At 50.7% G+C, this 14,850-nt stretch overlaps 1 protein-coding gene across 1 annotated transcript; it reads right to left on the bottom strand.

Annotated features, from left to right (window-relative positions):
* Positions 1–11,373: 11,373 nt before the first annotated feature.
* Positions 11,374–14,295, bottom strand: OCSTAMP (osteoclast stimulatory transmembrane protein). The gene is made up of 3 exons (XM_010137944.1): positions 14,252–14,295; positions 12,319–13,375; positions 11,374–11,700 (listed from the first exon to the last, which is right to left on the bottom strand). The coding sequence occupies exons 1-3, from the start codon at positions 14,293–14,295 to the stop codon at positions 11,374–11,376; spliced, it is 1,428 nt and encodes a 475-aa protein (XP_010136246.1).
* Between the last annotated feature and the right edge of the window lie 555 nt (positions 14,296–14,850).

The raw sequence follows: 14,850 nt of genomic DNA, 5'->3' as shown, positions 1-14,850 counted from the left end.
CGGGGAGCGGCCGGGACCGCCCCGCTCCCCGGGACACCCGGGGCCCCCAGGACCCTCCACACCGGGAAACGTTCGGCACCGCTTGGACCTCCCGGGACGCCTCTGGACCCTCCCCAGCCGCGGGACCCCCGGGAAGCACCAGGACGCCCCAGGTCCGCTCACAACCCCCAGGGCTACCCCAGCACCTCGAAGACGCCCTTCGCCGCCCGTCCCCGTCCCCCCGGTCCTAGCGCACCGCTGAGCCGAAGAGGAGGAGCAAGGAGCCCCGGCAGGGGGTGGCTGTAGGAGGTTGGCGACCCCAGGAGCAGAGAGCCGTGGGAGCTGAGAGCACCCTGTCAACGAGTGGGTGCACTTCGGGGCCCAGGACTGTGGGTGCCCTGTGTCCCCAGCCGAGCCACAGGCTGCATGTCGCCTGCCTTGGACAAGGAGGTCAGAGGATAAGAGTTCCTTCCTTCCTCATCCTCAGGAGAAGAGAACCAGCGCGATGCTACAGAGACCCATGGTCTTTCCCATCTCCCTTCGGCTGGGGCAGAGGAGCTACTTCCCATCGGGTCAGTGACCTCCTCGTGTCACCTTCCCTATAGTCACCCCTGTCCCAAGCGAGCGCTTTGCTGTCACTCCTTTCAGGAAATTCTTACCCAGTTCCGGGCTGGGAGATCCTGCATCTCTCCAGCGATGTGTCTGGAATATCTGGTATCTCCCATACGGTCAGGCTGGGACATCCAGTATCTTCCCGACGGTCTGCAGTGGCCAAAATTCGCTGCCAGCTCTGTGCTTGCTCCTGACATCTCCGCAGTTTGTCAGAAAATGCATTTTCAAATTGAAAGAGCAATTACATTTGCCAAGATAAAGGTCTAAGGGTGCCTTAACCTGCAGAGCGGAGGAAAGCATAAGGGAAAAGGTCACTTTTTTATTAGATTAGGTTTCAATTAGCAACATAGGCGTCTCATTAATCCCAGACACTGAGGCACATATCCAAAATGTGAAGGATCGTCCTGATGCTCTCGCCCAGGGCGATTCAAGTCCAGCATTTCACAAGCAAATTTCTAAGCCTGGGCTGTACAAACCTGGATGGATAAAACGCCTCTTGTCTCAGCCCAGGGAGCAGCACTCTGTCCTCAGGCTCTGGCTTGCTTGGACAGTATTTTCCTCTTTTTTTCTGTGAAACCTTATGCCTCCATGTGTATCCACAGAAGACAATCGCTGTAGTTTTCGTTCCCTCCAGTGACATTTCATTCACGTGTGGGTTAGTTATAACGGATAAATATTGTCATCTTCTCTTTCCATTTGCTTGGCTCAGGGCTCTGCTGGCAGCCTGCCCCAGGGCCTGTGCGTGCCCCGGTCAGCCTCACACCTCTGCTCTACAGCCCTGTGCTGTGGAGGCATGGCAGGTCCCATCCCTGCCCTCGGGGACACACACACACAGCCCCCCAATCTGCACTTTGCTCTAACTTTCCCCCCCCTTTTTAAAAAGAGATGCACTTTAAAACCACCCTAGAAATTATATCTGTTTAATGTTACCACATTCACCTACTGAGCTGGCAGGCGCCTCTTCAGGAGCCAGGTAATGCCCCATCCATCACCCCACAGCCCCAATTCCCCTGCTTCTCTCTCTGCCTCATCCTGCACCAGGACCCGGCCACCTGAGCCCTCGCACTCGTGGCTGTTACAGCACGTGCTACAGAAATACCCATCACCTACCGCTGCGTAAGGACGGGTCTGACGGCATCCGTCACCATTCTCCAAAGCCCGGGGAGCTGTCAGGCACCAGGTAGTGCTACAGTTATCCGTAATAATCAGCACTGCTGTCCTCTGGTGGGGACACAGACTGGTCACTACAGGAGCAGCATCCTGGTTGTTCTATCCCGTGTCATGAGCAGAGCTGTAATACTTTACCCCTCTCTGAAGTTGTCCCTGGTCCCACTGTCACTCCCACCTGCCTTGGCCCTTCTCCAAGCTGAAAAAAATATTCCTGCATATTGATCATTGCGGCCGGCACACAGTTATTTCAACAGGAGGGAACCTGTCAACACCAGCAGCTCCCTGTGCTGGGCTGGCCCTGATGGACACTGCCGGGCAGCACCCACGCCTGGGGATCGTGGCGGTCAGAACCGGCCTCCGCTACTGCAGGGCGCTTGGAGTTAGTCGTGAAGCAGCACACAACAGGAGATAAATGAGTAATGACAAGGTTTAATCTTGTTGCAGGCTTGTGGGAAGGACTGGGAGTGTGGACGTGTATTATTTGCTCACATACCAAGGGTGTGCATACTCTGCTGCTCTGGACTGACTCTAACTCTTCTAACTAACATTTCATGTCAGCATGTTTTAACATACTTCTGCATTTCCTTCCCAGCTGGCATCGCCTCCAGCCGCCATCCTCTGTGAATACCTGTGAATGCTGGCGGAGATGTCTGGAAGGAGAGGCCTCACCTTGCCTGGGCATTCCCAAACGGGCATGGCCCTGTCCCTGGGCGCTGGCTGTGGCAGGGCTGGTTCTGAGAAGGGATGGCTGTGCAGCTCCGTGGCTGGGTGAGCAGCACTGTGCCGGGGCTGAGTGCTCAGGAAGTTTAGCACCAACTTCAGTACCTCCTCACAGTCAGCATACAGCTCATCCCTCTCACTCAGCCTCGCTGGGCAGATCATTTAGTCCTGTGGACAGAAAAGACCTCTGAGGCTTCATGTATTTAATAAGCAAAGCCGGGAGAAAGCAATCCTCTTACCCAAATCTGTGATAAACACCTCTCCGTTCTCTGGTGCTTCATAATCTACAAATATTAAACCCATAAAACTTCTGCTGTTAGGGCTGGGGCACAGCGGCTGCATCTGCACAGTGAACGTGGAGCAGGTGTATCCTGAAGAGGCCACAGGTGATTCTGGGGGACGGGGTTAGCGGGTTTTGGGCCCTGGGGCATGGCCAAATTCTGAATTGTGAGTGATTGTGGGGAAGTGGTTCGCACCTCTGCACCCCTGCAGCTGGGTTGGAACGGGCAGGAAGGTGCTCAGGGGCTGGCAGAGCAGCCTGAGGGCTGGCAAGTGCTGTTAGAGATGGGGTATGAGTCAGCCTGTTAAAAGCAGCAGTTATTGCTCCCTCCGGAGGACGAGGGAGGGAGAAGTTCTGTCGAAATCGCCTTCACCTCTTCCAGAGTCACAGCCTAGGAGCAAATAGCTTTGGGGTTTCACAGGTTAATGCCCTCCAAGATCAAACCCAAGCAAAAAGGCAGCTGCCAAGGAATGAAAAATACGCAAAATCCACCTGGGTATGTACTACGAACGCGTAAAAAGCTGGTGGCTTCCTGATGATCCCCGCGAGCAGGGAAGTGTCCTGGGAGGGACGCAGCTCCTGCAAAGCCCCACATGGACCTGTTCACAGATCCGGGCTGCATCACACCCGTGCCAATGATGTGGAAGGGAGCAGCTTCAGCGCTGCAAGGATTGTGCCTTCCCCACTAATTCGGCCAGTGTGGTTAGTTGGGTGAAGTTAAAGCCGCTCTTGCTGCTTGGCAGCCTCCTCCACCCAGTTAGTAGTGCCAGGGAGTTTCAGCTGACTGTAGAGTTTGATCATTTTTAAATTTTTCCTGTGGGTACTGCTCATCACAGTGTCCAGCCAGAGCAAAAAGCTCTCCCCACTCCAAGATAAGTTGGTTTTAATGCTGGAGAAAAAGCCTTCCTCCCGTCAGCCCCATCAGGAACACCACACTCACTTCCCACAGAGCCCAGGACCTCATTAGCAACATCAGCTGCTCCGGAGAGATCAAAACCCACACTGGTTTTAGGCACCTTCTTTTTTTAGGATAGGGCTAGATGGGACCAAATTTTCCCCCACCCCACACAGCCACCTCACTGTGAACCTGGTGTTGCTGATGCTCTGGTAGTGCAGAGCATATGAAGCAATTTTTGTCTGCCCTGGTAAAAGGAAAAGGTGACTCAACTCAGCCCAGCCGAGCACTCAGCTATGACTTAATCCTTCTTGTAATTCACAGAGTTCCAGCTTTGTTGTCTGAACAGCCACACCACTTTCAGCTAATGCAAAGGGAAGCTTTCAGCCTTTGAACGTGGCCATTTCAGTTTCTCAACCTACTTCAAAAGAAAACTCCCCATCCAAGTCATGGGTCACCCCTGACTGATCATACTGCTGGCTTTTTTTTCAAATATCTTGGGAATAAGTGCACAGAATTGGTTTCTCTCCCTTCTCAGATATGAAAGCACCTCCCCAGCTACTTCTAGGTAGGATGAGGAAAGACAGGTGTGCAGACATGGTACTTCTGCCTACCTTGTATCTGCATGTCGAAAACATCTCTTCTGGGGATTTCCTCAGCTCCTCATCTGCTAAGAGACCGAGAACTGCTTCTGCCCTCCTCCTTGGGAAGGGCTGTGAAGTGATGGAGGCTAACCTCTGACTAACTCAATTTCCTCAGCATCTCCTCAATGTGCCACCACATCTCATGTCCCCTGCGGACCGCTGGAGCTGCTGGCTGAAATCATGGATTTCCGGGCTCATCTCAGTGCCTGAAGAGTGAGCTGATGGTCAAATCTCCTATCACCTTCAGAAATCAGCGATGTGCACAGACTCCTGGAAATCGGGGGGCTGAGAAAGGTGCCTGGAGGATTGGCTTCTGTATTGACATCCTGGCTTCTAGCGGCCTTCTGGGATAACCAGCTTCACTTCTTCCTCACTTCCACTTCTTTTCGTGCAGACTGTTACCACTAATTTGGAAATCTTCTGTTGCAAAATGCGAGGCACTGAGTTCAGAGTGACATAATCTGCATTCAGAAGAGCAAGGACTAGGGAAACTCTTCCTATGAATTGCAAATCTCCCCTTCTCTCTGCAGCAGTCTCACATCTCCTTTTGAAAATTATGTTCCTCCTTGGAAAAAAAATAAAAGTTGATCTCGAAGAGAATTTCCTCAAAAGAACAAGAACCAGCTGTGGTGCCAGCTCCCAATTTGCATCAACTCTCCTGGCACTTGCTTCAGGAAGATTATCAGGTACGATGTGATGTGATACCTGGACATCAGCTACTGGTCCTGACAGTCCTGGATCACATCTGATAGCCCAGTGCAGGTGCCAGACACCACAGGAGCACAGTGGTCCGGGGGTTTTAGGAATTTGTCCTTTCAGAAACCAGCCACTTTTACACCAGTACCAGACATCAGGATAACACGGTGCTAATTTCTCTTTGTTGCTTCAAATCCATGACTGGCAACTCCTGCACTTAGACAGTAGTTTATTTATCTCTTAGACAGCAGTTTATTTACCTCTTACCTCTAAAGATAATCTTGTCTCTCTTCCTTACTTCTTGTTTTGGCACCGGCATCTCACAGCCCAGCCAAGGTCCTGAAGTAGGCTGCCCTTGGGCGAAAGGCAGGGAAAACCCCATCCAGAAGAGGCTTTTCCCCTCACCAATTGTCTTGAGGAATTTACTCATCTCTCCCACCGTCCGTCTAAAGGGCCTTTGGGCCAGAGCTGCCCTCGCTGGATGATCACGCAGTGCTCGGCACAGCGGAGCTGCCTTCAGGTGGGGCTTCTCACGCACAAAGCCCTCCCTTGAACAAATGCTCACTCCGCTGTTCCCTGTCTGTGCAGGGCATAGCTTGATGGAGTCTCGAGCTTCCCCATCTCAGCAGTAATCAGAGAGGCAGACTTGCGGAGAGCGTCATTACTGAATCGTTGCTGGGAGGTTTTGCACATTTCTGTGGAAGATGCAGATGGGATGATCCATTTGGGACCTTCTCCCACTGGGCACCAGTGCCGCGGGCAGCACCCCGTGGGTGTGCGGTGCCGGCTGGCCCTGTGCCACCAGCCTTACTGCAAGGAGCAGCAATGGTGACACACAGAGCAATTTTCTGCGGCCAGCCACAGCATCAGCTTCTGGAAAGCACAAGATTTCAGCAGTCAAGTCTAAGAAAGAGAAGATCTTCCCTTCTAGAACACTTTACACCAGCATTTTTCTTCTCTTCTTCACTGAAGTCGTGTTTCAGGTGACACTTTTGACCATGGTACAAACCCCCAGCACCTCACACCCCAGAGGGAGAACTCCTGCAGAGAAGGGTGCTCCAAGCACTGCCTGATGCCTCCTCAGATACGCTGCATGGCACCGTGAGCAAGGGCACACAGAGCATGCACAGAGCTGTGGAACAGCTTTTACTTGCTTTTGTTTATGTTCGTTAATACTTCCTTTTCCTCAAGTTTGGTGCATGTAATTATTGCTCCTTCATTGCAATTCCAGTGAAATACTAGAGAGAGAATAAGTGCAATAAAAATGGAATTTGCTTAAAATCAGGAAATATTTCTGGAGAGAGGTTTTTGTTTACTTGGTTGTCTGCTTTGGTAGATGCAGATTTGTGGCTATGGATAGATCTTTCCTAGAGCACTGTCTTAGCTGAGCAGTATATACGTGCTCCTCAGTATATTAAGGCCATTCATTCTTGCCTGCCAGTCAGCCATAAGCAGGCACTTAGCACGTATTTTACCCATGAAAAATCCACAAAAATGCACCACAAAACCCCAAGGGAATCAGGAGCTTCAGAGTAGATCCTGTCCCACGTGTGAGGATCTTTCTGTCCCCTGGGCTTAGTGCACTGGTAGAGGAAAGAGTAACCTCTGGGCCTTTCTCTCTTGTGATTAACACTTTGCTCTAGGTAATTAAGAAGTTTCAAACCTCAAAAAGCACAAGGAATCCAGGCAAACAGCCCTGCTTGACCCACTCCTGCGTGCCCTGCCAGACAGCTCCGCAGGCAGCTGTGGTGGTAACTCCTGGGGAAACCCACCTCAGGGCAACCAGGAGGGGAAATGGCTCCAGTCAGGGTCACCTCCCTGCCAAGATGCGGTTGCATGTCTCCTCTCTTGCCCAGCTCTCCAGAAAATCCCCTGGTTCCCACACCCTCGATGGGTCACTGCAGCAGCCAGCTGTAACAGCAAGCAGCAGGGCAGGACAGCTGTGGACACAGCGAGCTGCTCCTACTCCCCAGATCAACGGCAACCTTGCTGCTGGTGGCAGGTGGAGCAGATTTGAGTTGCAATGACAAGCCACGACAGCAGGGTCAAGGCTGGCATCAGCAAAGATGTGAGCTGGCATTGGCAGTAACGAACAACAGCAAGAGGTTTGGTACGCGTCACCCAGTGCTCCCCCAGAGCACCCAGCCCCGCCTCTGCCTGGGGGCACACGAAAGTCTGACCCTGAACTTTCAGCTTCTCGAATCTCCAAACCCAGAAGCTATATGTGGCGAAATCCTTCCCTGCAGGAAGCGGCAACAGACCATAAATAAGCCGCTGTGCAGGGGCAGGAGCAGCATTGCCCAGCAGGGATTTCCCCCCGGGGAGGGGGACAGGCAGGACCTGCCCCGTGGGTTCCAGGCGTGGTGCTGGGGGCTGGCGGGTGGAAGCAAAGCCTCGCTCCCCACTTCATCCTGCCTGCCGAGTGACAACGACGGCAACAGGCGCTGTGACAAGCAGAAGTGAGAGTGGGAGTGTGGAGGGGCTCTGAGGGATCAAAATCCCTTAGCAAATCACAAGGCTTGGCAATTAGTCCTACTTAATAAAAATACAGGAATAAACTAACTTTGCCTGCTGCTTTAATCTGTGTGTAGTTCTCTGTTGCACCATTAAGCAAACTCTGGCAAGGCAGCTTACCTCTCGAGCACGTAATGAGGCTCAGTAACGGGTAACATTTCCCATTTTGTTGTGCCTTTATCTTGCTGAGGAACAAGACCTCCCAGGAGAGCAAAGTAATTTCCAGCAGCTCTGCCTCCCGCCAGCTCCTCTGCCCAGGGACATCATCACAGCCCCATTCGGCACCAGGGATGAGGTGGCTGATGTGCTGCACGAGCTGTTCCTGCCAAAGCAGGGGCTGTCAGAGTATCATCTGCTCCTCAGGGCCTCCCTTTCCATTTCTGTTCCTGGGGTCCTGCTGACACCCCCAAGGAGGTGGAAAAGCAGGGATCAAGCTCCTCCCAGCCATGCTAGCAGGTCCCCTCTGCTCACCCCACGCAGGCTGCCCCGGGTCTCACATGGGTCATGCCCTCGTTCAGGTTTAACTCCATACCTGTGGTTTCCCCATGACTCTCTTCGCTGGTCCCTCAGGTTGGAAACTGCTCGGAGCTCTTCCCTGAGTCTCCACCTCCAGTGCCAGTTCCCTGGGTTTAGCTCCTCAGATGCAAATCTGGGCTCTGGGTTAAGTGGCATAATGGCAAAGAGCCAGCTTTCAACATCCCCTGTCTCCTCAAAACAGTTTCCTCAGTTAGCAAACACGTGACACATCCCTATATTTGATGACATCAACTCAAACAACAGTTCTCTTGTGTTAACACCTTTTCACAGGCATTGACACTCAGGTAGATCAGCCTTCAGCAGGCACACGTTTGAACATCAGTACAGCTTCACCTCAAAAATAACCATAACGGGTATCAAAGCGACATTTTCCTTCCAACATTAAAAAAACCACCCTTCTGACACTAGCAAGATAATACTTCACAGCACAGTGGAACACTCCACAACATTTACTACCCTCCTTTCTAAGTACCAAACCTCAGCACCGCTGTGACAAAAGCCAGTTTTTCAGCTATCGCCCAACCCTCACATGCTCACCAGCACTTCCCGAGGTGCTCACCTTCCAAACCCAAATTCTCCCCTTGCTGATTGCTTCATGGCTGTCAAAGCTAAAAGCCCTGCGTGAGAGTCACGAGTCCGAGGGGACAGATGGCACCTGGGGCACAATGGGCCTCCTAAGGCAGGTGCTCAAATGAGGACAGGAGAATTGACCCCTAGATGTAGGCAGGCAACATATGTATGCTGCCCATAGTTCCCTGTCGATGAACCCAGTGAAACTGGTGTGAAACCCACCAAAGGACTTTATAAAATCCCATCCTTAGTCTCTTCTGCAAAAGGAAACGGGAGCACATCTCTGCCTCATGAAGGGTTTGTGAAGGCTGCGGCTCAGGGCAGAGGCTGAGTGGCAGTACCTCGCACTGATCATTACCCTTCCAAGCAGATGTAATTACACTAATCAAGACTTGTCTGACGCTGAATTTTACAGTCTAGAAGTGTAAAGTTCCCAGGATTAGTCTCTAGTGGTTAAAATTTAGTGGGAGCTGAAAGAAACTTCAGAGAAGACAGGGAGTACTGCTCTGTACAGTTTTTCCTGATAAATACGATTTTTGAGGCTGAAAAGAGGTGTTTCAAGGAGCTGCCTCACATGCTGCTCAGCTGCCCTGGCTGGAAGCTGGGCAGCGTCTGTCCAAAGGATGCAATGGGACGCTCAGGGTGGCATTTCATCCTCTTAGTCCAGCACTGTGGTCTCATCCACTCTGAACCCCCATCTGAACTTGGAAGGCCCATCTCTAAAGCAAAGTCCATCCCCATGCTTGCCCCCAGCACTTCACCATTTCAGCTTCCTCTCCCTGTGCCCCACTCTCCTCTGGAGACCTCTCTCAGAAGGCAGGGAGACTGCTCAGGGACTTTCCCCAAATGCTGCTGGCCATAAAAAAAACATATTTCTTAAAGATTAATGTGCGTCTCTTGCCAAAAAGATAAGGATTCCTGAGGAAAAACATTTTAAAGATGTCCTTGTTGGAAGGCCGCATGCTGCAGGGACGAACACGCTTGCTGCCTGAAGGGGCTCCTCTGTTCTCCTCCCAGCTATTTTAACCCCTGGCTGCAGAGAATTTTGGCTACTCAGTGGGCACCTGGAACTCTTTCCGCTTTCCCCAAACAGAAGAAGAGCATAGGGAATTTTCCACAGAACCTTCCTGACAAAGCCCCCTAGTTGCTGTAGAGGCAGAAAGGTGCTTGGATTAATCATCAGAACAGCAAGGAACTAAGAAACCTGGGGAGATGAACGCATCAGGGTTTTGTAAGATAGACACTTAGAAAAACAAAGTGATCGAGACCTGCTTTGTTCCAAGTACCTCAGAAGCTGGGAGAGTTCGGTGCATCTGGCTGCAGCTGCCGCTTCACTTGCATAATTTAATCTCATTGAAGTGCATTATGTCAAATAATTATCTTAATGAAGACTCTAATGGGAGAAGGGAGGAAAAATAATAGAGACGCTTTGAAGAACTGAAGCTGGGGAGTTGCTTTGTTTTTAACCCAGCACTGATTTAGCTCTCCCTTCGCTGGCTCTTGCCCTTACAGAGGTGTTCGATCTGCCTCTGTAAGACGTTTCAGATGGTGCCCCAGTGATGGATTTTTGCATCTGGGATACGATACCACAGATTCTGAATTTGAAATAACCAAACAGATAAACCCAGCTCTTGGTGCAGGCAAGTCCAGCCCTCCAAGTCCTGCTACTTCCCTGTTCCCTGCAGAGCACTGACTCAAATGTCAAGTTTCTGTCTGCTACTTTTGAAGCCCTCCAGGATGTTGGCCTAAATTAGAATCAAAGAAATATAGAATCGTTTAGGTTGGAAAAGACCTTTAAGATCATCAAGTCCAACCATAAACCTAACACTGCCAGGTCACCACTAAACCACATCCCTCAGCACCACATCGACACGCCTGTTAAATCCCTCCAGGGATGGGGACTCCACCACTGCCCTGGGCAGCCCGTTCCAATGCTTGACAACCTTTTCAGTGAAGAATTTTTTCCTAATATCCCATCTAAACCTCCCCTGCCACAGCTTGAGGCCATTTCCTCTCATCCTATCACTTGTTACTTGGGAAAAGAGACTAACACCCAAACTGGCCTTTACTAGTTGGACTCATCCTCTTCTGAGGTCCTTCAGCTATTTTATTTGTATTTTATTTTGAAGAGCCATCGTGAAGTGATCTCATAAAGTCCTCATGCACTGATTTCCACCGCCACTCATGCCCAGGATATGCACCACGTGGTCATACTGGTTTTGAATTTATTTCAGTGGCTGAAATAAACTGTTGAATAAACTGTCTTCTAAAAGCTAATGCTTATCCAGCCTACCCAGGTTTCTGTGCATGAAACCTGAAAAAAAAACTTCCTGAAAATTAAATTAATCAAGTCAAATGAGCTTCCTTTCTTGCTGCCTGAAGGGGTGATTTGAGAAAGAAAGAAATTGTGTACTTCCTCCAGCAGGGATGTGGTGGGGAAGTAAATGACCTCTTTCTCAACCCCGACTCCCACATATTTCCCAGTTAGCCTTGCCTAATGCTGCAGACGCCCTCCAAGTCATATGAGCTATCTCCTCCCACCATTCCCGGAACAGCTGCCTTTCCCATCTTTCTCAAATCAATGCAAAATGTAACATTTTGCGGTTTTGTTTTTTTTTTGGTAAATATTTTTCCCCAGACTCCAAACACTCCTTTGACTCTGGAAAATTAAATGCATGATCCCATTGCAGAAGCCTGTGCTCAGCCACTGCCAGGTCTCAGACAACCCCTGCATTTCCCAAAGTACCCTTAGTTTCTCATTGCTCCGCCTCGTGCTTCCTGGACAGCTTCTTGAAGAGGTAAAGCGCTCGCTTCTCCTCGCAGCTCTCGAAGAAGGAGCCCGCGATTTTCCTGCACAGGCGGCGTGCGTAGGTTTCCAGGAACACCGTGGTGTAGAGGATGCAGAAGAGCAGCCCCACGACGAGCAGCACTGAGGGGTTGGGAGGCGTCGGGGGGCTGATCCTGCAGTGGGCAGAGCTGAAGATCAGATAATGGTGGTAGCTTCTTTCAAAGTCCTGAAGTGGTAATTCTTTGTAAGGAAGCTGTAGAAGTTTAAAAAAGGGGGGCAAGATCCCTATTTTAGCCTGAAATAAAGAGAATTAAAAGTCAAACGGGGTATGAACAAACCAGAATCAACAGGTTACTGTAAAAACATCGGTCAGGGGTGTGTAATCACTGTTACAGCCTGTCTGGGTGCATTCAGAGAAGGGCATTGAAGTGCACAGACGCCCCGGGCTGAGCCAGAGTAACAGCGTGATCCACAGGCACTGCGTGCTCAGAATCACGTCACCACAGAATGCGTTGGGTTGGAAGGGACCTCAAAGCTCATCCAGTCCAACCCCCCTGCAATGAGCAGGGACATCTTCAACTAGAGCGGGTTGCTGGGGACCTGGAGATACGGGGATGTCTGACTGCCACGTGCTAGCAGTGTCTGAGGGGTGAGGCACTATTCGCTCTCCTCCTCCTTTCAAAGGGGCTCTAATTTGGAGCAGGTATATGCTGCTATTGGATGCACTGGAAGGAGCAACCGAGGTTCTGCTCTACCTCCTCCCCCCATGTTACATTGCTCGTCCAGCTGGCTGCTGGGGAGGGAAGTGAGGAATGCGAAATAAGGCAACAAAGACTGTAAGCCCCACTGCTGCCTCCTGTGACAGGACACAGCAAGGTCCCCGTGCAGGGAGGGACAGGGGACCAGCACTTACACTGTATTTGATGCTGAGAGAAACGGGCACCACAGAGAACTGAGCTGCCTTTCTCACGGCAGTATCTGCCACGCTGAACGCAAAGTGGTCCATCGCCACGACCACCAGCATCAGCACCAGGGCCACGGTGAGGAGCATGGCTTGCACGAGGCACAGCATCACTTCTTCCCGGGACAACTTCAAGCCTGTTGGTCGAATGAGGTTTTTGGATGAGCCCACCAGCAGATGAGTTGCTTTTCTGTCCACAGCTAAATGTTCCAGTTTCTTGGTGATGTAAAAATTGTCAAAGCGGAGGTTGGTGAGGTAATTTTTCAAATACCAGGTGGACTCAAAACAAAGATAGAGCATGGAGAAGCCAGCAACCAGTTTGTTGCCTACTCGTACAGAGTCTTTGACCAGTTCTTCAACAGCCAGAAAGTCCCTCCCAATTTTCTCACCAGCAAGATGCATTTGTTGGTAAATCAAGGAGCTGTTCTTAAGCAAGGAAAACTGAAAATGTCCATTCATAGGCCTATAAATGAGATCAACAGTTTCTTGGATTGCATTCCCAACCTCCCAGGAAGCTGTCCCTAGCAGAGCAGTCGAGTTCAAGAGACTCTCTGAGGAATTCTTGCAGATGCACTGGATAACCTGCAGGATGGTTTTAATGTTGCTGATGATGTTGGGTGTTACGTTAACCACTACTATCATGGTGCAAGCTGACAAGAGAAGCTTCCGTCCTTGTTTGGTACCCAACATAGGCATGATCATACTGAAGACACAACGGGCAGGATGCACCAAGACCAGGGTCAGGAGAAGGAGCAGACTGAAGGAGACAGCCATTGCAACGGAGAGATGCCAGGAGTACTCCAGGGAAGCAAACACCCAGTTGTAAAAGAGGCCTCCGATCACTGCTGTAGCGCAGGAACACTGCAGAAACAAGGTCCGCAGCTCTCTGCCATTCGCTGGGACAGGCTTGGAGTAAACTGACCATAAGTCTGCTGCAGTCCCGCACACCTTTGGGAAGAGAAAGTCTTCACAGAAATCACGGGCTCTCACCCTGTAAAAACAGCAAGTGCTTGGGTGTTAGCAGAGGAAGTACGGAAATGCACTAATGAGGGGGTTTTCTGGAGATGATCGCTCCGGGGTCTTTATAATACCCTTCTCTGAGCGCCTCTGGTCTCACTCTTCTCTACTTCTCTGCTCACTGGGGTAGCTGGGACTGAGAGCTTCCCTGGAACATGCAGACTGGGAGGTTCGGGGCATTTCTCGAAAGATCAAACACCAAGTACAATGCGACTGCTCCTCCTCTAATGCAAGCACAGGCAAGTGTATTATTGTATAAAAAGCATAACAAAGTCATTCAGCAGGGTCAGCTCATTGGTCGTGGCTAAACGTGGCTTTAGTGGCTATTTAAAGGATGCTGGAGGGAGGAAGAAGAGGCTCCTCGTTGCTGTAGAATTGTTAGATCAGCTCTGTAATGACAAGGTGCTCGATGGGTAAGAGGCACCTGAGTGGGAGTTTTTGCTCTCCCTGCCTCTTAAGAGGAGACCAAACAAAAATCTGCGGGTTTAAGGGTGACAAATACAGAACCAATGAAAGAGTCTCACACTGAAGCTCCAATGGCAGAGGAAATCTCCAAGGATAAGAATTTGGCCATGATGGACAGGATGAAATGTCCCATAAAGCTATTTAAATGTCTAAGGAAAACAAACATTTGGGAAGGAATATCATTTCTCAGGCCTCACATCTGGAGAGACTCTCCAGAGACCAGAAAACCTGGTGGGAAGAAGGAGCCCCTCCCCAGGACTAAACCCAGCCAGGCCATCCCCAAGTCCCACTGTCCAACAGAGAGAGAATTTTGACTAGCAAAGGAGGTTTCTCAGTGGGAAAAGGCCATTTGACAGCTATGAAGACAGAGGGAAGGAGAGGGATCGAAGCAGACGTTACATACCCAGTGGCAGAGAGGTGCCCCAGTCTTGCTCGAAAACTCTCCATGCTCCAGTGCCTTATTGCTCTGAGAGAGGATCCTGAATGCAGCTGCTGGGAGATGCAGGGTAGGAAACCAAGGCAGCTGGCACCAGAAAGCCAGGACCCGGGAAAAAAAAATAGTGTCTTAAGGCAATTCAGATCTACAACACTGGCAGTTCCTGAAGTAAGTGGGCAAACCTGGTGTGTGAAGCTCAGGGAATAATCCCACTACAGGACAGAGCCAGGGCACACAGCACTGCTTGGAGGCTACACTTCTGATCTGACTGTTGTCACAGAGGAGGCTTATTTTCATGACGCATAGCTGAAAAAAATGAGTCAATGACATACGGACTGATGAAGACTGAACAAGCATCACATGGAACCCAGAGTGTCACCAGCCCTTGTGTGGAAATCAGCTGGCTCATCCCAGCTGACTTCTCTTCCTGCTGCCCACCAGCGAGCAGCAAGGTTGGGATTTCTCTCAGAGCAAAGGGGAGCTTTACCTCTTTCAGTCATCAGTCATGGCTCAAAGGGCACGGTAGGATCCAGCAGTCCATGTGCTGATAATTGTTCATCTTTCCT

The sequence above is a fragment of the Buceros rhinoceros genome, unplaced genomic scaffold (genome assembly GCF_000710305.1).
Source record: "Buceros rhinoceros silvestris isolate BGI_N320 unplaced genomic scaffold, ASM71030v1 scaffold6586, whole genome shotgun sequence".
NCBI classification, from domain to species: domain Eukaryota; kingdom Metazoa; phylum Chordata; class Aves; order Bucerotiformes; family Bucerotidae; genus Buceros; species Buceros rhinoceros.
Note: the sequence above shows the minus strand (reverse complement) of the source record. Positions and strands in the feature narration are given on the sequence as shown.